We start from the raw sequence: 27,122 nt of genomic DNA, 5'->3' as shown, positions 1-27,122 counted from the left end.
CTTGAATTGTATTTATAGCACCTTGGAGTGCAGCAAGACTAAGAATTAGGAGTATATATTTGTTTTATTTAATTATTGACCAAATTTAGCTCTGGTATTTGTGTATATACATATATGTGGGTATGCATGTGTGTGTGTGTGTGTGTGTGTGTCATTGTAATACTGAACATGTCCTATGTTTATTGAATTGCTGATTTTGTCTTATTTGAGTTTATCGATATGTTTTGTTACAACTTTGTTTTCAGATGTTATGTATTTTGATGTTCCTTAGGGCCATCTCTGGCATAATGCATTGTAAGAAACTTTCCAAAAGAGAAAACCCGAATTAAGAAGAAGCGGTGTTGCAATAACCAATGGGGTGAATTACAACTGGCAAATGTTTGCTTTCACATTCAGCCTTGATTAGATAGCTTTGATCATATTCTCCATTTCAAAAAGCCATGCAGGTGTTAGAAAATCTATTGTGACGCACACTGTCATTATTCAACAAGAAGCTTTCTACCACTCCACACCAATGGCCAAGCTTTTCATAACTGATCAGATAGAGTTAAGCAATATTCAAAAACATTATCTTCAAAATATATAACAGCTGTCCTATGCAACTGAACTGATTTGTTTCATAGAATCTTAAAAATGTAAGGCATTAAAAGTCCATAGCCCAGTTTCTTCGTGGGAAACGGGTCATACAACCTCCTGCCACAATCAATCAATACAATCTAATATTACACTAACAACAGAAATACACCAACATCAGCAGATTGCCTAAATCATTCCAAAAAAAATTAGAGAACATACGTTTCATGCTGCTGCCAGTGCTTTCACTTAAATGGGAGGAGACACCCGATGATAATGCAAACCCTTTAACTTTGAAATCCAATCTTCTGACTTTTCCTTTGTCACTGTGGCCAGTTTTATTTTCACAGCTATTTCCCAAACAAGACCTAATCTGTCTGAATCAAAGCAAAAGCACTTCAACGACTAAGTTTGATCCTTTGCAATTTGATCTAGGCAAGCTTACCATCGTATTGAGCACAAACATTGGCGATCCTAATCACTTCCTGGTGAACCTCAGTCACACCCATTAAAAAGGGGATTCTAGAATTATTTAACAGACACCAGACTCTAAAGATTACATAAACAAAGAAGTTGTGGTTTGTTTGTTTTGTTTTGTTTTTAAATATAGGGTGGATGGGTGTTTCTGGGAGGGGGGTTGTGGGGAAGGATAAAAAAGTGTGAATTTTGGAAAACCAGGAATCTGCTTATCACATTTTGAAATGGATAGCATGCAGTTTAAAGGGAATGAGCAACTGCATAAGTTTCTTAATGTGTAACTAATGCACTGATTATTTAAATGGTACAAACTATATTATATTAGACAGTTCATGTTCTTGGACCCTTGTTCCAAACCATTAGCTTGAGGTGGGGCTGTTCCACCCAATGAAAAAGAAAGTCCTGTGCAGGGGGGGGGAGGGGGCATTTGGTTCCTGACCACATGGTAGGTTTTGGCTAATGGGCTTGGAGGAGGCTTGCCCCTCCTGAGTTTTCCTCCTGCTTCGCAGCAACATCTCTAGGAATGCTGTGTTATTGCTGAGTGCAACCATTGGAAAGCACGGCATCACATTTCGATGGCTTTGGCCTGTGCTTCCTCACTTTCCTTCACTGATGCTTTGTGTATTTAGAGAAGCCCAGCATTAAGGTGTACAGTAAGCAGCACATAGATGGCGCCGTCTATGTGCTGCTTACTGTATACCAGTCTACTACTGTACGAGTATTGGCAGCATAGGTTTATTTTTTCAGCATTAAGGTGTGGCAACACACTGGTTTCTGGCTTTTGTCCTCCCCGCATTGCTGATTCGTACACAGCACAGTGTTCTTGAGATCCTTATTTTGTGAACCAGTGGTTTGGCTTTTGCCTTCCCCATGTAGCTGCAGGTCTGCAGAGGCAGGTTGTGCCTGGAATCTTCTTGTTTTATGTTCTTCACATCAAGCTCATTGGGGAGGTAGGATACATAGTGTGGCCATTTTGAGGTCCTTAGTGGGCTCTGCACTGTGGACCTTGGTGCAACTGTTGGAAAGTGCAGGAACATAGTTGGAGCTTCATGGGCCTGCATCTTCCATGCTTCCCCTCCATTCTTCCCCTAGTCACTAGATTGCATTCAAGAGAATGAATTTATGATTATAAGTGGGGGGGAAATCACATTTCATTCCTTTTTGACTTGATCGCTTGAGTTGATCAGTGGGTATGCTAGGGAAATAAATGAATTTATATTTATAAATCAATCAATGCATATTTATAAATGAATAAATTTCTATTTAATATCTTTTGAATTAATTAATAGGATTGATCAATGGGTATATTGGGAAAATAAATAAATGATGCATTATTTATACATAGATTCATGTTTCACAGCTTTTGGAATAAATTACTTCAGTTGTTGATTAGTGGGGATACTTTGGGGAAATAATTAAATGAATTTTTTTGCTGCTTGATTTTAGCACATTTGTTCTGCTGTATGAGTCCTGCATTGCAGTAGCTTGCCTGAAGCAGATCACCGCCCCCCCCCCCAGTGCAGCATTCCTACAGCTGCAGCCTTAGTAGCACCAGTGACTTGCCAAATATCTCCAGCTTGGTAGAAGCAGCCTGGAGGTAGTGTAAAGATAGCTCAAGAGCTGCCCATCCCACTGACCACTTGGAGACAATCTGCTCCCTCCCAGTGACTAAGGATAAGAGCAAAGAATTTATTAATTTATTCTCCTTGTTGTTTCATGAACCTAAGGTGAAGCCGAAGGAGAAAGGGCAGGAAGACTCTTAGGGAAAGAACAATTTATGGTGTGTGTGGCCCAATTGGCTCAATGCTTATGCAATCAATATGGCAGTGATGGTGGAAATGTACCCTAGTACAGTGTTTTTCAAGCACTGTTCCGTGGCACACTAGTGTGCCGCGAGATGTTGCCTGGTGTGCCGTGGGGAAAATTGAAAAATTCAAGAGAATTACTTTATATATAGTCTATATAGGCACAGAGTTAATTTTTTTAACATTTTCTAATGGTGGTGTGCCTCGTGATTTTTTTCATGAAACAAGTGTGCCTTTGCCCAAAAAAGGTTGAAAAACACTGCCCTAGTAGGACTGCATCTATGACAAAGTTCCCTGTTCTCAGTCTTCGTTTCAGGGGTGGAAGAACAACTGTCCATGTTTCTTGCAGAAATTCTGGCTTTTTCAAGTTTATATATCAGCTACAACATATTAACATATCATAAATGGTTCTGAAAAGTCTCAGACTCTGAAGTATGTAAGCTGAGGATGCAGATCATCAAAATATTACTCAGCATTAAAATGTACAAAAAAATCTTTTCTTTTTCAAGTGCAAAGCACTGGGCAATCAAAACACTAAACAATCTAACATTCCAAATGTAGGAATGTGACCTAGCCACAGCAGTAATACCAAAAAAATACCTTTCAAGGCTCTTTGTTACACAATAGAGTACGATAATTGTTTGAAAGAAAATTTCCCTGTGCAGAGAGATCTAAATAATCATATGATGCTACCAAGGCTATTATACTCCACCAATGTCACATCCAAAAATTGACAGACTCAGAGTCTTCTTGACAACCCCAGAGACTTGGGGAGTTTCATGTCTGAAAAGAGCCATTTCTCCAGCTCTCTAAGTACACCAGAGTGATCAAAATAAGTTAGTACAGTAGTTGAAAGGGTAAGTTCTTAATTTGTTTTTAATTCCATTCTTAAGACAAAAACTTTCAGTTTTCAGAGGCCTTTCCTATTTCCAGCTGCAGAAGAAAAAAAAAACCTAATAGTTTCAAGGCCAAAAACTGATTTCTCTCTCTTTCTCTACCCAACATGCAAGTATTTTGCAGTCTTATCTGAAAAATCTGGGTGGCTTCTTTTACTCATTTTGTGAAATACTCAGAAGAAATACTGTTAGAGTAAATTGAACTAGTGAATGCTCTTAAGAACAAACCCACTTATGAAATAAAATACAGCTACAGATAACTTCATATTGTAATTTATGCTGTAAAGATTATGTACTATACGGCATTTCACACGTGTATTCTCATCCAAGCAACAACACTGTTAAAGGTAAAGGGACCCCTGACCATTAGGTCCAGTCGTGCCCGACTCTAGGCTTGCGGTGCTAATCTCGCGTTACTGGCTAAGGGAGCCGGCGTACAACTTCCGGGTCATGTGGCCACCATGACAAAGCCGCTTCTGGTGAACCAGAGCAGCGCACGGAAACGCAGTTTAGCTTCCCGCCGCAGCGGTACCTATTTATCTACTTGCACTTTGAAGTGCTTTCGAACTGCTAGGTGGGTAGGAGCTGGGACCGAGCAACGGGAGCTCACCCCATCGCAGGGATTCGAACTGCCGACCTTCTGATCAGCAAGCCCTAGGCTCTGTGGTTTAACCCACAGTGCCACCTAATAACACTGTTAGGATCATTAAAAAGACAGATAATGAAACTGAGCAATAAATAGGGAGAACTGAAGTCAATTAACAAATGAAAACATAATCACTATTACCTTAAATACACTATAATCACACCTCTGTTAAACAAGATACTTTATTCAAAAGCAAAACTACATACCTATTATTAATGAAGAATTACCACTGTCAATTCCTATCGTTTCATTACTATCAGAGAATTTATTTTGATTTAAAAAGTTACATACATTATCTACAAACTGAGAACTCAGTTCCTTCAGGGGTTGATATAAGCTTTATTTTTTATATATAAAAAATCAGTTTCATATTTGTTTTTGTGTAACATTTAACATACAAAATTCACCACACATGCCAACTATAAACAAAAAAGCAGAATTTATGTATCACAAGTTTTAAGACAGTGCTAAAATAATTTTATAAACCTACTGGCAATTGTTACAGACACAAACATAGCTGCTGTTCTTGCAATTGGGGTTCAATTGTAAAGTATCGTCTTTTCAACTATGACACTAATAGTATTTGAGCCTCCTGTAAGCTATTTGTGTGCATCTTTGAACATTAATAAAACGCAGAAAGAGAATGAATCATTTGTAAAACCAATATTGTCAATGTAGGTTCTATACTTGAATTACAGATGCACATCGTTTGCATTCAATGCTGCAGTTTCATTTGCACAACAGACTTGCAGACTCTTTTAGTACTTATTTACTTTCTGGGCCTGGCATTACCTACCACCCAAAATTCTGTGAAGGAGTCTGGACATCTTAAAATTTCTAGTTTATTTAATTCTATTACTTCTTTGACAACCAGAGCTACTCTCAACATGCAGCTCTCTGTCCTATCTTTAGGGACTGTACCCAGAATATCCAGATCTCCCATCTTAGCACAAAAGATTCCAAGCATTATCATTTGAACTAATAATCTCTTTCTCTCCAAATATCTTTTTATGACCACTTAACTTTCTATTCTAATTCATGCTAGTAATCTGGTGCATGGGGCAGTATTAAATAGTTGCTCCTACATAGAGGCAAGCAAGCTGGTCTCTACCCACACTGAGGGTGTTTCAGGATGGAGAGGGAAAAGCTGGGCAAGCTGCAGGCAGTGATCTGTCAAGTGATGGGCCAATGCTGGGGAGTGGGTCACCTTGAGGGGGAGTCATCACAGGGAATTGCTACTTCAGTGCCTCTCCTTCTGGGATGCCCATTAGGGGGGCTATAAGAAAGTGACAGATAGATGGTAGAGAGACATTGAGAGGTGGGGAAGGGGACATCTTTCAGGGTGTGGCTGGGAGAGTAAAGGAACCCTCCCAGGTGATAGATGGGAGGGTCTGTCATTTTCAGAGTGAGGGGTGTTAATAGCTAACTTTGTATAAAGGAAAGTACACTGTTTCTGTACTTTATATATCTCTAGCTGATTTTCCCTCCCTTATTTTTCAGGATGTTGCTGTAGTTAAATATGCATTATGTTTTAAACTTGCACCCAAGAAAAGTAGGTAATAAATTATGAGACTTTGTATTCTACAAGCATTGTAGCATTTATTACTGGGATGACATTGTGTACAATGTTGCTGTTGCTGTGTCATATGCATTCATTATGTTCATTATGTATTGCATATTATTTATTACTACATATTACTTATTATTATGAATTGTATTTATATAATTGTTTTGTTTGTACCATATGGATACTATGTTTTGAATTGACATCTATTGTTTATTATGCTCTGTGTTGTAAACAGCCCTGTGGTCTTTTGTTGAAGGGCTGCATAATCATTTTTTTAAACAAAAGTTAAGTAGAACTTAATGATAAGAAAACATCTAAGTGGTTTAAAATAAATGTTAGAATTATCAATAAAAACAGTTAAAACAATTGCAAGCATCTAAAATGTCATTAACAACAGCAGGAAATTAAAAAGGAATTAAAGCAGGTCAATGTCTATGGGTGTGGATAGGCTTGTCTAAACAAAAATGTTTTAGGCAGGTGCCAAAAAGAATACAGCAGAGGTATCCTGGCTGATAATATAAACTGGTTTTTGAAAGTGTAGGTGCTGCCGCACTGAAATAATGTTTTCTTACAAGTGTGGAAAGAGTTTGGTATTGCTCCTTTAACAGGCAATTTATCAGTTTCTCTGACATACATATAAACATTATAAATAAATCTTCATCCTTAGGGATGATTCATACCAAACTGGATGCTTCCCAGCTCCTTTTCTACAAAGGTCAAACTGCTCTACAACTCTTGCTAACATTAAGGAATCAACAGTCTAATTCCATTTCAGCTAATGTTGAGCCTACCCTTTTTATATAGGCTCAACTTATGCCGAAATATTCCATTTTACCCAGCAAATCTAAAACTATTCTCCCTGACACAAGTCTCACCACCTGCCTTGCTGATCCTGTACGTAGAAAAAGCTCGTGCTGCTGAGAATGCTTGTGTATCCTAGATTTTAACATCTAGCAACTCAATGTTTATTTGAGGACTTCACATTTGCATTTCTTGTTTTTGCTGCCCAAATGCATATGATCATCGTTTCCTACCTAACGCGACCTGCCTGTCTGCCCAAAGGATTTGCAGTGTCTGAAACCTTAATGGCAGGCAGGTACATCATCAACATGAGCACAGTCCCAGTAGCACTTGCCACCGACAAATTAGAAGTTATTTTTTATGGCACGAAGCATATGCTCTGTCACATTTTGGCATTTGGTGAATGAACTCTGAGCTTTGTACTCACTTCTCCCTCACCTCTTCCCTGGAAAAACCTTTGGTGTCCATGTTTATGTGGAGCAGCTCCACTGACAAAGTAGGACCTTCCTCTTCTCCCCCATCTAGCCACCTGTGTGCCCCCAACATTTGGTCTAGAGGGTTGGGGATGCTCCAAAACAGATTTGAGCTTTTTTCTTCCAAGCAAAGCACAAGGGGTGCAGATCGGAGGAGAGGAAGAGGAAGTCCCATTGAGAAATCAGAACGCTTATGCAACATTGGCTTCAATCCAATATGTTTCATAAAGAATCTTGCTCTAAGAGAAGTGGAAGTATTACCAAATTACTAAGGTATTTTCCATCAATAAGTGTCTGGTACCTGAATCAATCAGTCCTTCATACTGCAAAGCATTTTTTTAAGCTGCAGATATTCACACTATGTATATATTTAAAACATTCCAAATTCCACCCCTCCAGGGCCTTTGGGGCTTATGAAGGGTTCAAGACGTGCTCAAGTTACCTTCCATTGTATGTACATGCACACACCACCACCACCAGGCCAGCTTTACAAATTGTTACAGGGAGAATGCTGGCAAAGTACAGTGATAAAGCAGTTACAGGATACATCATGTTTCCTCCAGCTAATGCTGCATTTGTCTCTCTATTGCCATATTTTGTGAATATAACTGAACCACAGAAAATACTCAGAGTCACTTATTTGAACTTGTATAAACTAAGCATGGCTGTCTGTTTTATATCCTATTTTAATATCCCACATTGTTTTATTACTGTTGCAGAGGAAAAGCATCCATTAGTAAATTAAAGGATTATCATATGTTCTCTCTAACACTGCATATCTACACAGTCTTTCATTTTATGCAAATTGCAGCTAGCCACCCACTAATCCTTTATCTTTTTGAAGCCTTTAAGATCCCTGCTGCCTTCTCACCTAACTAGCTGCCTTTTCAAGCGGGCGATTAGTTATATAATTAGCTAGTTTTGCAATTGGCAGATACACAATATGCTATATTTTTACCTCACCCATTTCCCCTTCCATATAGGTCACCAAAGCACACATATATTAAAATGCTTCAAGAAATTTTTATCTTGGTATCATATCATATCTATAGATATCCTAACAGAAAAAAGAAAAGTCTTGATCTGAGAGCAAACTGTGCATCCACCAACTACAAAATTAATTTTAGAATTAAAAAAATATATTTTGGAGGACAGGCAAGAGCAGAATTCTGGATGGAGCAAGGCTACTGAACACTAATTGAATTGATTGGGAAATATCAGTTTATCCCTAGGTATATGCCCTGGAAACAGGTGTTTCACAACTTTAATCAAGTGCTCTCTTTATAATATTATTGCTCCTAGTTACTGCAAAAATACTGCTAGACTGTCAAATCTATGTAAACAAATGGGGGGGACATTTGTTTTATATCCTTTGATATAAAAGCAACTGAACTTATTCCTGCTACAACAGCAACTTAAGAATCCTGCTAGAAATGTAAGATTCAGCCAAACACATGTTTAGTTGGCTTGGCTTGCAATTAGCCTGGGTCACGTTGCCTGCTTCATGTGTTTAATACATACCTCACTTCTTGACCCAAACCCACAAAATTATATTCTTTGAAATATCTGCTGTGTTATTTTATTTTTTATCTATTCACAAATGCAAAGAGGCTGATCTAAATGCATGACAGACTCTACTTTTGAAAGTTGCCTAAAGCTGTAGAACAAATGTGTTGGCATGCCTTCCTCTTCCTCTGATACAATTAAGGAGAATTAAGGTTTTCCCAAAACATTCCTACTAGCCTAATTCATATACTGTACTGTATTTGACCATTTCAACTAATGACATACAGTCTACCTTTTATAATAACTTTATACAAAATAAAGGCCAATACAAGAAGAAAATAGATATAAATGGATTCATTGAGTCATTAAATTATCTACAGGTTATTTGCAATTTATCCACATTCAGCTTTATGCACTTGGCAAAAACATAAATAAATGAAAAGGGAGCAGGCATCTTGGGGGGGGGGGACTTTGGCTATCCCACCCACCCTTGGAACCAATGTGTGTTTGACTATACATGATTTTTGCATTAAGTGCTACCCCTGGAATGTATCTCCAGCATAAGAGGACAGTTGCATGTATATCCCATCTTCCCAATGAATGATTCTCAAGGAAGCTAAAACCACCTGCTGATTAACCAATTCTAATTAAACTATTCAAAATAATAATAATACAACCAACAGAAGATCAAAACAGCAATGATAAAAGAAAACACCTTCATTAAAAGCTGCATTGTTGTCACTCATTAAAACACAAGCAGCATAATGGAAAGAGAACTTTCCATGAAGAAATGTTGTGCAGCAATCAGAAAAAAATGCTGAAATTACAAAGTACCAGCATGGGTTTCTCAAGAACATGTCATGCCAGACCAACCTTATCTTTTTTTAACAGTTAGTAGCTGGGTAGAGCAGGGGAATGCTGCAGACGTAGTATATCTTGATTTCAGCTGAGATTTCATCCATGTTCTCTGCTGAACTTCAGCAGCAGTACTGCAGATTTTAAGATAATGGTACTGCAGCTACCAGCTCACTTAGAGTCAGCTGACACAAGATGCCAAAAGGATTCCAATGTGGTTTGTTAAAGCTGAAACTTTATGTACTGGTAGTTCAGCATGAGCAATTCAATACTATGGCAAAATTTCAGTCCTTGCATATAAGAACATATTAGCCACCCCCTGAGCTCAGAACGGGGATCATGCTGAGGGGACATTATGGTGTCAGTCTGTCCGTCATGGAGGTGATAGCTGGGTGTGTTGCTGCCTCTCCCTCATCAGTTGTGGGCTGCAGACAGTATGGGCTTCAGCTGTGTTGTTCCTTAGGAAGGCTAAAAAGGAATTGTCAATCTCCTGATTAGCTACCAGCTAATTTTCTGTCTCCTGCATTATATGGTGACATTTTTTTATTTGGTCTTTGGGATTGTAGGTAGCAGGACATGCAGTTAGGTGGTAAAAGGTTGATTGGAATGCCATGGCAGGCACCCAAGAAATAGGTAGCTGGTGAAGGACTGTCACCAACCTGTACCACTGCTAGCCAGCTTGAGGAAAGTGGGAGGGTACTAACCCTTGGGAACCACCTAATCCCCTTCATTAAACATCAGGCAGCACAAGCAGGATGGGGCAGCAGTGCCTCCCCAGATCACACTTGTGAAGAGGCAGTTCCCAATTTGGCTGGCTGAGCCAAGTGGGTTTCTTCAGAAATGTTGGTGGCTGAGGTAAGAGGCTAGTTATCAGCCTCCAGAGCTAACAGCCCACGTTTTTATGCATGAGTTGCAGTTATGGTGTTAATAAATCTTTGAGCTCTTCACTCAACTTAAGTGCCTCATGTTCTTATTCTGGGGCAGGATGGGAGACAAACTAGGTTCTTGAACAGGTAGGTAGCCGTGTTGGTCTGCCATAGTCAAAACAAAATAAAAAATTCCTTCCAGTAGCACCTTAGAGACCAACTAAGTTTGTTCTTGGTATGAGCTTTCTTGAACTTACTGTCTTGGCATACTGTTTGACACATTGCCAGCTTCCCATTTCACCACCAGGCTGCCAGTTCTTACATAGCCATATATAGAGGTCAGCACAGAGGACTGTTTTTAGCAGCCTTCATGTGTAGGCATTAGTGTGAAAATTAGCCCTAAAACCACTAGTTAGACCTAATTCTTATCTTTATCATAAGTTAGTAATGCTCCTAATACGGCTATTTTTTAAACATTGCTTTACAGATACACACAACATAATAAACCAAAAGTTGTACATGTGAAAAAGTATCCATGTAATTTGTAAAGGAGAAGAAATATAGCCAAGTTCTGTCTAGATACTATTTTTAGAAATAGAAACAATGATTCAACTCAAATAAGCAGCAACAAAGAACCAGAGCCTTATTTTTAGAATATGCTCGTTGTTAGAGCAAAGTCTATTCAAACAGGAAGGAAGATAACAGGAGAAATTTTAATACTGTTCCTAGTCTTTTTTACATTTTATGTTACATTCATGAAAAAATACCAATTAAATTAAATTAAACAGCATACTTGATCTGGTTTCATCAGTAACCACCACAAATATAAAGGGGAACACTCCAATACTGACCATAAAAGGTCAGTATGCATGTTTCACAAGTGGAGAGAAAGGAAGAATTTACAAATGTATAAATACATGCCATTCTTTTGTGCTCATATGCCCTCTTGAAAATGAGCCAGAAAAAGCAAGGGAAAGCAGACAAGGTCAAAAACCAATAATTTTATAACATATCCACACAGATTAGTATTTTATCAACTTGTGTTTTCATATCATGCCACTTTAACTCTAACAAAATGTAAGCAAACTGTTTAAAACATGTTGATCAGAAATTCTACTACTTGAGTTGCAGCAAATTGTTATGTGGGAGTACAGCTTTGCCCACAAGATATATATCTGACCTTCACTGGCCATGCTTGTATGCAATGATAAACCATGGTTTAATGGTACATGTATCAGCAGGAAGAAGCCTCTACGAGCCTCAGACTTCTTTGCTCTCTACCATGGTCTTCCCCTCCCACATACGCAATACAACTTCAGTGGAGTTTAGTTTCACTTTATATAAAAATTGGCTTGTTATTATGCACAATCCAGAGGCCATGATTTAAAATAAACGGATTGGTTAAACAAGACAGCTTCATAGTCCAAACAGAAAAGGGAGAAGCATGTGACTGACAGTGGCTCTACCCTGTTTATGCCCATAGCGCTAAACAATGGTTTAGCATGGATGTACTAAGTAAACCACTGTACATTACAAGAGAATGATACAAGCCATAATCTAGATGTGCAGATCTATTTTTGTAATGAATTCCTTATGTTTCCGTGGAACCATTTTTTTTTTGTTAAAGTCTTGTGTTCAAAAAGCAATTTAAGAAATTTGTGTGAGAGCTTTTAAAAAGGAAAAGTGAAACTGATAAAGATATTATGTCCCCACAATTACGAGGGACGAAGAATGGAAATGAACTATTCTGGTTTGGTATTCCTTGAATTATTAGGAGCCAAGTCAAGACCAATAAAATATTTTGCCACAGTTTAGAATGGCTCAGTATCAAACTTCTCATATACAAGTTGCCCTGCCCTGCTGCTACCATCTTTCCCACTTTCAGACACGTACCAAGTTGGAGTGGGGGTGAGCAGGGAGAGAGAAAACAGCAGCTTAGGCTAAAGCTGGGGGATGACATCAACTCTGGTAAATGTTGAAAGACCAAAAAAATAACCCCAACCTCTGGTAAATGTCGGGTTTTTTCCCTCCTGACTCAGTGGCTAGGAGACATCAGCGTGTGCCACAGTTAAGCAGAGCACTGTTTTCTAAGCAGTTTCTCACTCTGCAATTAAGTTTTTTGAGCATGCTCAAAGCCTGCATTGCAAACTCTGGGAAACGCAGTTTCTATTCTTCCTGACTCATTTACTAATAAAAACTACAATTTCTAGAATTCCTGTTGACATTCAACCACTCTAAAAAAAAAGTCCTCACTGTAAACTTTAAGACACAGCCCTTGGCTTCTGCAGTTCCCCTTGCTACTCCTTCTCCAGCTGCGAGTTTGAAAAGTATGGGAAAGTAGAGGGAGGGAGGGAGGGAAAAGAAGGAAGGAAGATGGCAGACAAGAAGGTGAGCAATGGAAAAAAGAGCTACCTAGGCTAAATCCAAGTTTGGAATATGTTAATTCAAGCCAGCACATTTTCCAAAAATGCTCAGAGAAAACTACCAAACTTCTTCAACCATTCCTAATAAGGCTTGGTTTCCAGACTGTTCATAATCTCCATTGCACATGTTCCAGCTTGTCAATATCATTCTTTAAATTGTGGTGCCTTGAACTGGACACTGTGGGACTGATCAAAGCAGAATAGAGTGATACTATGACACTTGCTGATGCAACCTAGAACTGCATTAGCTTCTCTCTCTCTTTTTTTAACAACTGCAAGTGTGAAGGAGTCAGTGGGCTTTCAAGCCCTGAAGAAGTAGGGTCCAGGCCATTAGGAAGGCAAAAGTTGACCGCAAGGCTTATGAAAGTTGGTTAGAAGCTGCCATTCCTCTGCTTATCTTGAAGTAATAAGGGGAACTGCATCAAGGTCATAAGGCTGCTCCCTCTTGTCTGTTGATAATGCCTCCTAAGGAACATAAATCTGCCCCATTAGCATCCTGTCTGATTCCACTGAACCCTTGAAAACATATTGGAAAAACTTTGAAGCCAGCTTCTTTCATAGCAAACTAGAATCAACAAAATTGCCTATCCCTATTGGAGACACAGCAGGAGGACTAAAAATCACATTTCATCTCCTAATGGGCTGGCTATGATATCATCAATTAAGTGAGGTTTTTAAGATAGACAGGAAAAAGGGTTTTGCAATGGAGGAATAAAAAATAGACAAAATAGACAAAGAATTAATACAAAATAAGAAAAGAGTAATATCCAGAATGTACAGGCTTCTTTTTAGAGTGGGAGGTGAAAGATGAAGAGGTGAAAGAAGTAATGATTAAGTGGGCGAAAGATTTTGGTAAAAATATCCAATTATCAGCATGGGAAAGGTTATGGAATAAAGAATGGAAATTTAAAGCCTGTTATACACTAAAGGAAAATTTAGTGAAGATAGTTCTATAGGTGGTATATAACTCCCAGCAAACTGGCCAATATATAAAAAACAAGATCTAACCGGTAACATTTGCTGGAGGTGTAAACAGGCAGAAGGGACACTGTTTCATATGCGGTGGGGCTACAAAAAAAATTAAGATTTTCTGGGATATTGTTTATGAGGAATTGAAAAAAATGTTCAAGCAAACCTTCATGAAGAAACCAGAAGCCTTCCTCTTGGGCATCTTAGACTCAGATATCCCAAATGAAAAAGGGAGAATATTCTTATATGCCTCAAATGCAGCAAGAATATTAATTGCTAGAAAATGGAAAGGAGAATTAGTACCAACAAAAGAGGAATGGCAAGATAAATTATTTGAATGTCTTGAACTAGCAAAAATGACAGAGAGAATTAGGAGACAGCCAAACTAAAAATTCAAAAAAGAGTGGGAAACCTATAAAGATTATCTAAAAAAAAAACAACCGGTGTCCTCAAGTCAAAATCTGGACATGCTTCAATTAAGTTTTCACAAATTACAAGAAAGATTGTAAGTCTAGCATTCAGAAAATAAAAGAAATGGGAAAATAGTCAAAGAAGCAGTATAACAAAAAGATAAGACAGACCCGCTTTGAGGAAGATGGAAGTCTATTGAGAAAGATAAGGAAATGGGAATTAAGAATATGGTGGTGTAAGTTTTCTTGTAAGAACTTACGGATTTATGGAATTAGGTATGTTTTTCTTTATGCTATCACTTTAATATTTTTGTTAATTTTGTGTGTGTTTGTTAAGTAAGAAAACTAATTAAAAGCATACTAAAAATCACGTTCCACCAATAAAGCTAATGTGTTGGTTTTTTTAAATCCATCCTTCCACACCATTTGCAAATAGCCCAATTCACTGCATCCTGGAACCAGATGGCCTGAGCATACCTGAGCATGGGCCAAAGGAACATGATAAAAAGTCTATGTACCAGAAATGAGATTTCTCATTTAATTGTTGGTTACTACTGTCCTAGAGACTAAATGTTCGATTCCTCCTCCCCCGCTTCCTGATAATTACTCTCTAGATGTGGTTGGGTGTTACAAGACAAAACTTTTTTAAAAAAAACCATATTGCATAACATTCTTTCCGAGCATTTGAGATTTTGCTTCGCTTTCTCAGAAAGTGTAACTCTGTATGTCAGCTTTCTGATATTACTAAGCCATCAGTCATAAATGACTTATTTTCCAACTTAGTGCAGGCACAATAAATTCCTCACTTTGCTTGTTGTCAAGGCCTTGTTTTCCCCTCTTGACTAACTTACACTGTTACAACATAGCAACCTAGAAACTAAACACTGAATTCAAATACATTTCTCATTATACTCTCCTTATCCTTGAATAACTTTAATGCATGTTGTGGCCAGATAAAGTAGGAGACCTAGGATGCTACAAATGACAATGGTCTTTCAGTCATTTTCAGCCACAATTCTGCTTTACAGAACTCTCCACTCCCCACCAAACTTGCTCTTTAAGGCTTCCCAGGAAGGCCTTTGCACTATTTTCAGTTTACTTTTCCATCAACTAACATCCTTATTTACCCCTGATGATGTCAAGGGGATATGTTTTCAGACACTTTTAATGACTCGTTGAGGTAGTGTCCATTAAGCAAACAAATTGCTTCAGTTTAACTAGTTCACCAGTTTAGCAAATACCATATATACTTGAGTATAAGCCTAGTTTTTCAGCACATTTTTTGTGCTGAAAAAGCTGCCCTCGGCTTATACTCGAGTGAGGCGGGTGGTGGGGGTGGCGAGAAAGAAGCCCTTTCTCTCCACTCGTGCTGCCACCCGCTCTCCCCAGTCAACCATTCCTTAAGAAGTGTACAAGAACACCGGTTCTTTACTCTCCCCAGGCAGCTTGTTCCATTCCTGAACTGCTCGCATAAATGCAAACTTGGCAAAGGAAGAAGAGGAAGGAGCAGCCCAAAGGGTTGCTTTCGGACTGCTCGTTCCTCCCCCTCCTCCACAGCAGCAAAGGTGAACCGGCTTATACTCGAGTCAATAAGCTTTCCCAAGTTTTTATAGGAAAATTAGGTGCCTCGGTTTATATTCGGGTCGGCTTATACTCGGGTATATACGGTACTTATGCATCCTACTTTTTCGGGTCAATAATTTCAGGAGAATAAAGTTCCCACAGAAGGAGAATCATTCTGGTACAAAGTCAAGGAAGGGTATTAAAATAGTCTTTATGACAGTGGTGGCAAACGTGTGGAAGACTGCAGCTGGAACTGGAGCCCAGAACATCTGGAGAGCTCCAGGTATACCTTCCCTGCTTTATAATCTGGCACATGAATAGATAGTGATGCAGCCAAATTGCCACAGTATTAATAGAAGACTGTTCACAAATGACAACAGAATTAAAGTAAAAAAACAAAAAAAAACAAGGGAAGAACACTGAGAGAAAGCATTTAACTCTAGGTCAATCAGCTGCTATTATCAAATATTCAATAGCTTATTGGCACAATTTTTCTACTAACCATTGCAAGTCTGAGTGCTTGAATGCCAGGGCCTGTGACCCACAGTCCCCTAGTCGATAATAAACACATGGACATGGGTATTAGGTTTATGGGTTCAAATAGGCCATAAATTTATTGGTTACAGATGTGAGTGGTTTGGTTTAGGCCAGGCATAGGCAACCTTCGGCTCTCCAGATGTTTCGGACTACAATTCCCATCATCCCTGACCACTGGTCCTGTTAGCTAGGGATCATGGGAGTTGTAGGCCAAAACATCTGAAGAGCCGAAGGTTGCCTATGCCTGGTTTAGGCAATGGGTGAAGCCAGGCTATATCTCGACTCCCGTCTGTCTGCAGGGAGTCCAACTAAGGGTAAACCACCAATGAGGGAGCCCTATGACTTACATCAAATAGGGGCACTGTGAGGGGTCCCCGTTGAGGTTGTGGCATGGGCCTAGCCCATGTTCAGGCATCAGACAGAATCCACACCCCCGGTGTGGAGGAGAGGAGGGGGGACCAGCCATGCCGTGGTTTAAATTCCCCATGGCCAGGCCCCTACTGTCACTGATTAGTCAGCATGGTCACCCCTGGCCATGGTCCTGCCCAGGGCTGCTGACATAGCCAGGATGGCACGAGGGGGTCATCAATCTCCCCCTCCCCCCGATCATTGAGATGCCGCTCACTGGAAATGTTGAACAGACTTCTAGAACATCACTGTGTATGTGCTATATTTGGTCTTCCAGTTCTAAGAAATGTCTTCTAATCAAAGGTGATTCTCATTCCAAATAGAATCCCATGAACTGAATGGCTACTGTCTACTGAATCATAATCAACATCTCAAAACCAAGGCTTCAGTTTAGGTTCCCCCTCCCCTTTCTTCCTGGAATTCATAATCCTTCTGTAACCCATCTCTTTAGAACTGTTAAAGAAAACCTCAAGAAAATGACTAATATGTTTGCCACAATAGTTAAGTTTTTAGCACAATGGGAAATGAAATATTACCACAATGTCATAATAATGTAGTTTGTCACTCTTCATCTAAATAAAATGACTAAAAGAAAATTATTTCATGCCTCATTTTACAGGTGAAATATAATCAAGATAGCTGTAAAATAACCCAGACTCTTGAGTTTGGATTTCATATCCATCACTTAAACGTCTAGTAAATGACCCAATTTGTTTACACAACCCTGCAACTTTTTATAGTTTTTCCATAAAGAAGTTATTGCATCCATTCCTTTTATTTTGCTTTAGAGTGTTTGAATGAGGTCCATAACCACAAGCTAGTTGAACAAGCTCTTTTCTGATGGAAGTGGCCTCATATAATAAATTCACCACCACTGGTGAAATGTTTGGAACAATGCTTGCACATGGTTTTTGGTATTTTGTAGATGAAAACACCATCTAGAAACACACACAAAACATTTCCTGTGCTTTATCATTCAGAGAACTCATCATATCTACTGAGGGCTACTTTCTGTTGAAATCCTATGTCTGGAATTCAAATGCCCCTGTTAGGTGGGGAGGGGGATCCAGCTCTCCATTTAATGGCAGTCCCTGTTAAAGCCACCCAAAGGTCAGAGAACCCTCCAGAGCAGCATTTCATTAGACTTGTTAGGCTGCCAGGAAGGGAAAATCAGTACACTCCTTCCCGGCTCATAGCCCAGACTTCACTGGATTGAAGCCATTGAGAATGCAATCCATACTAATTTAGGAAACAATACACTCACATTATAAACTTCTCTCTTTTGACTTCAATGAAATTACATCAGTGTATCAGATCACCCAAGAGCTGTCTCCTTAGGTGTGCCAAGAAACTGGTAGAACGCATTGTTTCTTAGGAGAGAGTTAAGAAAAGCAATTTCTATGAATGATTTGATTCTAAACATGATCTTACTGAATATGGTTGTAGCAAAACTATTTTAGTACATCTGAATAATTGTATCTAACCTAAACTATTGATGACCAAGAAACAAAAGATGCATTTCAAATGTGGTAGCACCATCCCTTCTTGCATTTGCCACACTTTAATCCCAAGAAACTATGTGGCCTCCATGTCCTCTGTCCATAAACAGCTGAGATTTAACAACAAAGGATCATTTGGGGAAGTGTTGTACAAATATATCCAGAGACTACACATTGCACATTCATGAACATGCTTTCCAATAAGAGGGATTATTGGGCTAATGTTAAATATGGCTGTAGTGCAACATATAGTCTGGCTCTTCATTGTCCACAAACGATGATATTGAAAGCATTTGCAATGATGAAAGATAAGCATTTTTATTGCCCTTGTTTATTAATGGTGTCTCAATGTGATATGATCAGTCTTCAACAAAACTTCTCCTAGAATAATCATGACAATGGTTTTACCTGTTCTGGGAAGTAAACACAATGGAAAATTTGCTGGTAAATGCTTTGTCAGGTAGAGGGCGGTATATAAATTCAATAAATAATAATAATAATAATAATAATAATAATAATAATATCTACACTTAGTATCTGGAGCCAGCAAAAAATCCCAATTAAAAGCAAAGATGGAGGAATGAAAGATGGAGCCTGATGCCCTGCAACCATTATGATATAATCAGATTATAAGACTAGGATTCACTCTACCCTTTCCCAGAGTTCCTCTCTCCACTCTAAAAATGCCACCCTATTCCTCTCTAGAAAATGGAGTAAACGACAACTCCAAGGTATCAATTTACTTCCTCCTTGTGAGAAATGTATCTTGTAGTGTGGCCACAAAGGCAGGTTATTCCTGAATAATATAATACCCTTCAGTAACTGTACACCAGCACCAGAAATATGTCAGGGATATGAGAGTGCCACACTAGTTACTGGTCCTAGAAGCTCCCCGCCCCTTTTCTTGTAAGACCAGTGACTCACTATAGTAATAATACTGACCGGACTTCCAAATTAATAAAGAATTTAACATTTGCCTTGTATAACAATATACTGCATCGCTAAGCATTTTCTGTAGATTTAGCCAAGTAAAAACTCACCCTCCTGTAAAATATTGTATAGATGGTGCAACAAAATGTATCGAGCTGGTCAGAAAAGCAAGAATGAAGAGAACTATAGGGCTGCATACAAACTGTACCTCTGAAGCACATTCAAAGCAGGTTTCCCTTCCTGAGTACTGTGGTTTGTTAGGGGTTGCGCTCTAAAAGTGTGGTGTGTATGCAGCCTACGTTTTGTACTATTTATTCTTCTTTTGACACGGCATATTCCAATCTCTTTATGAACACAGAATGAAGAGCATGCCACCCACTATGAATCACTGACGTTGTTGGCAAGATGTGGATTTACAGTGCTTACAGTGCTCTTAGTTAGCATTCAACTTTCAACAACTACATTCCTTACATTTTTATTCCATTACGTTTCTTTGAAGGGATATGATAAACAAAGAATGCATTGCTCTTTTCCTGCTTTGAAGTTTTTGATGATATACTAGAGTCAGTGACCATTCACCAACTAACCTCAGTGTAGGTATAAAAGTCATCATTAAACAGAGAGATACACTTTCATTCTTACTCTCCAGGTTCACTCGCTCTTTTAAACAACATTTCTACTCTATCCAGAAGGAACAGCTAGCTCGACATTGCTGATATACATACTTTAATGTATTAATTAGGGATCAGCTGAAATGGCATCCACTCTCAATTTTATCAACCAACTTGTGAGTTACAAAAAAAGTAATATGCTTTTTGAACTTCTTTTTTTTTGTAAGGAGAAAGCACTGAAAACAGAGCTAAAGTGTTTGCTATACTTTGGCTGTTTATACACCATACATTAAAAACAAATTGAAAGCACGTTTCCCCACTACCCAAGAATCTGGGGAACTGTAGCTTAAAGGTGCTGGAAACTGTAGTTCTCGGAGAGGTAAAATACGATTTCAGGAGTTTTTGGGGTGGGGGATGTTTTCCAAGTGCTATATATGTATGTTGTGTGGCCTTGTTGTCATGCCAATAGTTCTCCCTGCTGCTGGTTGACACCATTTTCTCTTGATGAGTCAAGAAGATGCAACAGAACAAAGTAACGACTTTGGGCTACAAATGAAGGTGTTTGCAGTCATTATCAGTGTGGCAACTATGTTTCCTGCTTTCACTGGCATTTGAGAAAAAATGCAGGGGGGAAAAACAGCATACCACACAATGTTAGAATCATGCCAGGATCACAAACAGACAACAAAAGGCAGTGAAAATGTGAGTAATGAGGATTTTCATGAACCCCTCCCCTTCGCAAAAAATAAAAACTTTTGCCCGAGAACTTTTGTTTCTAGGAAACAAAGTGTTCCACTGAACACTTTCCATGTAAGGGTTATTAATAATTGTTAATTTCTTCTAGGAAAAAAAGGAATGCATAAAAGCTTGACTGGAAGATACAAAATACCTGTGTCCTTTCCTACTGGGCAGAAATTGTTAGGTATTTTTTCATAACTCAGTGAAAGGAAAACGGCTACGTTCACCCATTCCCACCACCTTGGGTCTGGTGACTTCTGTTTCAGTGTATCTGAAGAAGTGTGCATGCACATGAAAGCTCACACCAAGAACAAACTTAGTTGGTCTCTAAGGTGCTACTGGAAGGAATTTTTGTTTTGTTTTGTTTTGTTTTGACTATGGCAGACCAACACGGCTACCTACCTGTAACATAATGTTGAATCATGGTTTAGCATTACATGAGCAAGCAAGAATGAACCCAAGCAAAGAGAGACCTAGAGAGAGTCCCTTAGTGACCAAGGACATGTTCCATTCCAAGGTAGCCACTTGTAAGCCTTATTGGGAAATAGTTGGACGTGTTAATATTCTGTTTAGCGATCTTCTATTGGAATCAATGGAACTTACAACTGCTCAATTTAGTTTGAATTATAGCCTCACACTTGAATCTCTCATGATGGATATGATTTAAACAGTGCAGCAAAAACAGCACAATGGTTATAAACCCAATGACCTGCTCAGGCAGACTACTCTTTTAAGATATTTATGGAATAAATTACTTCAGATATTTTAAATTTGTATTTCAAAATCATGAAGTCCCCTATCAATATTGTGATATTTTAAGCAGAAACTGAATGATCAAAATGTTTGAGCTGAAAGCAAAAAAAGTTCTGACATGTAAAATTTCACATAAACGTTTTCTTCTTGTTTGTGGCTCCCAATCTGTTGCAAAAGATAAAGTTCCCACAATAAAGCTATACTGTATTTCTTTTACAGTGGAACCTCAGGTTACGGTGGGGATCCGTTCCAGAGGCCCCACCACAATCTGAAAATGACGCAAATTGAAGCGCCATGGCTGCACATGCGCAAAACGCAATTTAGCGCTTCTGTGCATGTGCGAGCGGCGAACCTGGAAGTAACCTGTTCCGGGTTTGCCGTGGACGTTTGCCAAAGCGGACGCAAGCGGAGACAGAAGCAGAACAAGGTTTGACTGAGGAAACCCAGCTTTACTGACCTCAAAACACCTATCAGTTTGAATTCCTGGGAGGCAATGGAAAATGCATGCTTCTCATTAACACAGCTAATTATATGGGGGGGGGGGGAGAAGGAGAAGAACACCAGACTTGGAAGTTGCTATGAAAAGTATTTTTCTTTTATGTGTAATGCAAGGCTTTGATAGTAATATTACAGTAATGATTTAGATACTTGAAGCAAGGACCTTATAACTCAAAGGCACTCAAGTGTCCTTATTTAATATAGAGGTAGAAAGTTTAGAACAAAAAAAAAAATGCAAATCCAGAGCAACGTTTACTGCAGCCATTTCACTGGTTAAAAGTCAGAGGGACTTGTAGCAGTTGACATGATGTAATGGCTAGTCTAAAGAACCATATAAAATATTGTGATGTAATAGACAGTGGCCACAATTTAGGAGGCAGGACCACACCTCAGTGGTAGAGCATATGCATTGCATTCAGAAGCCCCCAAGGTCAATTTCTGGCATCTCCAGTTAAAAGAATCTGATAGCAGGTGATGTGGAAGACTTCTGCATGAAACCATAGAGATTCAACGCCAGGCCACATACTAGGCTGGATAGGCAAATATCTGACCAGATACAATGCAACATCCTATGTTCCCTTAGAGAACAAATGTATAGAATTAGGATCAGACTGTGACACTGCAATCCTATGTGAACTTCCTTGGAAATGAATCCCATTGAACTCAGCTTTGAAATAAAATATGCTATAAAGTTAGGAGACCCCCCCCCAAAAAAAAAACCCACCCTTGATAGTACGGTTATTATGTAATATACATAATATTATGTATATATTATGTATATGTATATATAATAATGCCATGAGAATAGCTACATTACAATGGCAACTTCAAGTAGTTTTACTTGCTCCAGGTAGCTTAATCTAACAGGTACAAAGCGTTTTAAGTCACAGGAGGGTGCAAAAATCACTCTAATTATGGTAAGTTAAAATAGTCCAACCAGAATTAATGGGACCCCCTAATAAATAATGTGATAAGACTGTTAAGCGGAGGTTTAGGCAAATTTTTACATTAGAATCCATGCTGCACTATCGAATTAGAGACTATAAATCAAAGTAGCCTGCAGTTCAGATATATAAACAGACTTAAGACAGTATAATTACAAAAAGGGTGTTTTGTGGTTCATTTATTTACTTAAGGTTCACTTAAGACCCAGTTATGCCACTAGTATACCTCATTCCATGCCAAGTGGAACTTGAGTACTGAAGTAAAAAAAAAAAAAAATACAACTATCAAAACTCTATGAAGTGTACTATAGAAAGTGCTACTATTCTAGTAATTTCTCAACTCCATTATTTTGCTTACAAATTTACATATGAACCAACCCAGACCCTTCAATCATCATCTGATTCCTTTCCTCATTTGCCTCGTCCGCGAGAGCAGCAACATGAGATTGGGCCTTTTCTGTGGTGGCTCCATGCTTGTGGAATGCTCTCCCCAGAGAGGCTCGCCTGACACCTTTGTTACATATCTTTATGTAGGTGCCAGGCAAAAACAGTCCTCTTCTTCTAGGCCTTTGGTTAATTAAACAATACCCCTCTTTTAAAGGGGGGTATTGTTTTTGTTTGTTACTATGTTATGCATTTTTGTGTTTTAATATTGTAAACCACCCTGTGATCCTCAGATGAATGTCCTGTGTGAGTTTCTGGAGGTGGTTGGAGGATGGATGGTGGCTAATGGATTGAGGTTGAATCCTGACAAGACAGAAATACTGTTTTCTGGGGGTGGGGTGGGGATAGGGGGCAGATGGGTGTCGGGGACTCCCTGGTCCTGAATGGGGAAACTGTGCTCCTGAAGGACCAGGTGTGCAGCCTGGGAGTCATTTTGTACTCACAGCTGTCCATAGAGGCACAGGTCAGTTCTGTGTCCAGGGCACCTGTCTACCAGCTCCAACTGATATGCTGGCTGAGACCCTACCTGCCTGCAGACTGTCTCACCAGAGTGGTGCATGTTCTGGTTATCTCCTGCTTGGACTCCTGCAATGCACTCTACATGGGGCTACCTTTGAAGTTGATTTGGAAACTACAACTAATCCAGTATGCGGCAGCTAGACTAGTGACTGGGAGCAGCCACTGGGATCATATAACACTGGTCCTAAAGGATCTCCACTGGCTCCCAGTATGTTTCCAAGCGCAATTCAAAGTGTTGGCTAGTTGGGCTGGGGGGACTCCTGAGATGGCAAATACCAAGATCATATAACACTGGTCCTGAAAGACCTACATTGGCTCCCAGTACGCTTCCGAGCACAATTCAAAGTGTTGGTGCTGACCTTTAAAGCACTAAACGGTCTCGAACCTGTATATCTGAAGGAGCATTTCCATACCCATCACTCAGCCCAGACTCTGAGGTCCTGCTCCAAGGGTCTTCTGGCAGTTTCATCACTGCGTGAAGTGAAGTTACAGGGCACCAGGCAGAGGGTCTTCTCGGTAGTGGCACCCTCCCTGTGGAATGCCCTCCTATCAGATGTCAAGGTGATAAAGAACTACACAACTTTTGGAAGCCATATGAAGACAGCCCTGGAATGGGAAGTTTTTAGTGTTTGACATTTTACTGTGTTTTTATATGTGCTGTAAGCAGCCCAGAGTGGCTGGGGAAACCCAGCTAGATGGATGGGGTATAAATTATAAAAGTATATAATTGTGTTGTTGTTGTTGTTGTTGTTAGACTCAGGCATATTGTCATACAAATATATCTTTAAGGGACCTTACTGAAATTGCCTCCTTCAGCAGAAAAGACAAGATGTGGAGGGGAAATACAGTTTACACATTTAACCAATAAATAGGGGGCCCTGTTTTGTCTCAACTAAGGATGACAGGGCAATTTTAATCTCTTCAGCCCACATCCCATGTGATTACAAACACAGTGCAATCCACAAGCAACATCAGCCACCATGTTCATTCTCCCACAAAGCTAAACCTGTTCAAGAGGAAATGTTTCCACTGGAATGGTTAGTAGAATCGCAGTATAAAACAGTACAGGTTTTCTGTTCATTGGTTATCACAGAATCCTGTGAAACCCTGAAACCTCCATCCCACAGAGGAACTGGAGGGCAATGAAGGTGAAGAAATCTCTACTGTCATGAAAGGTAGATGCTTTCCTTAGCTTCAAATACAAAGGTTGGTGTGATCAGTTTCCTGTGGGTGTAGATTTGGGCTTCTGACTCTTTTGATCATATTCCCATAGCCCTCTGCAGTCACTCTGATCCCCGGGCTGTTCTTTGATCAGTAGCTCTAGCACTATGCAGGTGCCATATGTCATCACAATAGAAACCAACAGCAATACGAATCCCTCTTGCTGAATTTAATAGCACAAGGCACATTCTACAAATTCATATAACAGTGGGGGACTATTTGGTTCTCTGTTAACTTTGTAACAAAAAATCCCTGACACAATATATATGGAGGAAGACCAATTTTCAAGGAACACAAGGGATTTTCACTGGTCTGCACTGACATCTTCAAAGCTGATATGTTATTCAATGCTACATTCACTTTTTCCTACTCCCCCCCCCCCCCTCTTACTGATGCCTGTTTGGCTAGTTTGCATCCTGATGAAATCACATCTTTCTAAACTGCTAAAACATTTTCCCCTTACATTAGCACACACCACTGGAAAACAGGGTGTTTAATAGCCTAAATTTAGGCAGCCTACATTCGTGGTGTGGTTTCATATGGCATATAACATTTCTGTTCGCAAAGTATTCCTTTAAATGGCTTTGTAATAGAAGATCAAGGGGGAAAGGCCTTCAAAAATCTGAATAATGTAAATCATATGGAGTTCGGAGGCTAAGCAAATTACACACACTGAAGCTGCCCTCTCTATGAAAGGAGCCTTTCTCCAGGTCTGCTCAACCCCAGCCCAAAGGAACTTGCATCTGAGAGTTTTCTAAACATTTCAGGTACACTTGAAAGCTTAAGAAAGTTACTCTCATTTCCTATGCAGCAGATTAGCTTGTTTCCAGCACGTGCAAAGTAAGAGGTCGTTCTCCAGGAACCCACACTATACAGAGGCATATTGGGGGTGGGTGAGTGCAAGAAAAGGTAATTAGAACAGGCACACCAACCAATTCACAGAGAGCACTTTCAAGGAGGGAGGGAGGGAGGGAGGGAGAAAGAGTTAATAAGTTCGCTATCTTCTTGAGCGCTTAATTGGTGCCCTTTTTACCTATCCTGCTCTAGTTAACGAGGTTGACAAGTTTCCTGGAGTGACAAACACGCCGTGAAGTCAGACCTGCCAAGTCTCATTCATTTTGGCTTCAGTCTTTCCAGGCTCACTCTGGCATGGGGCGATGTTTTCCCTCCCAGTGTGCGAGTTTCAAAGGAGATCTTTACAGCCTCGCTGGAAACAGTAGGGAGGGCTTCTTGTTTCCAGCGTGAAAACACAGGCGCCCTTTAAAAAGTTGTCACCCAGCCGCTCGACGGACAGCCCAGCCCCTGAGGCTTTTTTTTTTTTTTTGCAGAAGCAGCAAGAAGGGAATGCAAAAAAAACACAAAAACCTCCCTGCCCCGGCGACTCCTCCTTCTCCCCCAGCGTGTGTTGCTCGCTGCAACTACGAACACTTGTATTATGCCTTCTCCCTAGACACAACAAAAACACGCACGCAAAAGAGAGAGAGAGATATATCGGGGGTCGCCTTACCGTTTTGCTCCTTGGCGCTGGAGAACTGGAACTTGCTGCTGAGGTTCGACTCGCCTTGGGCTCCCTGTCTTGGGCTGACCAGGGCAGATGTCAGCAAGAAGAACCCGAAGAGGAGCATTTGGCAGGCTGGGGGGGTTGAAGCTCTTCGCAGGCACACAACGCAAGCCAGGCACTTGCCGAGAGATCAAGTCCTCCCCGAGGCGTCCTTTTCACCACCTCCACCAGCCCGCGAAGCCTGCAGCGCTGGCGAGAAAGCAGCAGCAGCAGCAGCAGCACTGATCCTGCTCGAGCAGCCGAGAAGAGCGGGGTAGTTTCCACATAATCCCATCCAAAACTTTTCTCTCCCTCGGCAGCCTTTCACCCCCAGCGTCTCCAGGGTTCAACCCCCACCCCTCTTCTTCTTTTTCTTCTTCTTCTAAGGTTCACAAATCAGCTTCCCAAGGAAGATGCAACAATCCTGGAAAAGAGTTGTTGGGGGAAGAAGAAGAAAAGGGGGCGCCAGAAGGCACTGCTGGATCGGAGGAGCACCTGTCAGCTTCGGGAAAGAAGAAACTACCCAACAAACCGAGGGAAAGGGGTGGGGAAAAAGAGCTCCCTTTGGGAGGAAAGGAAGCGGGGAGGGGGACACCACACACACACACACACCACCTTCTCGGCTTCTCTTTCTCTCTCCCTACGACTAA

The 27,122-nt window shown here is 40.0% G+C and overlaps 1 protein-coding gene across 1 annotated transcript in view; it reads right to left on the bottom strand.

The window, feature by feature from the left end:
• Positions 1-26,847, bottom strand: part of PDGFC (platelet derived growth factor C) — a 103,338-nt gene extending 76,491 nt beyond the window's left edge. Inside the window, exon 1 of the mRNA XM_033159766.1 lies at positions 26,440-26,847. Coding sequence (XP_033015657.1) covers positions 26,440-26,557 — 118 coding nt within the window. The 5' untranslated portion in view covers positions 26,558-26,847. The remainder of the gene's footprint in view (positions 1-26,439) is intronic.
• Positions 26,848-27,122: the final 275 nt, after the last annotated feature.

Source organism: Lacerta agilis, chromosome 9 (genome assembly GCF_009819535.1).
Source record: "Lacerta agilis isolate rLacAgi1 chromosome 9, rLacAgi1.pri, whole genome shotgun sequence".
Taxonomy (NCBI): domain Eukaryota; kingdom Metazoa; phylum Chordata; class Lepidosauria; order Squamata; family Lacertidae; genus Lacerta; species Lacerta agilis.
Note: the sequence above shows the minus strand (reverse complement) of the source record. Positions and strands in the feature narration are given on the sequence as shown.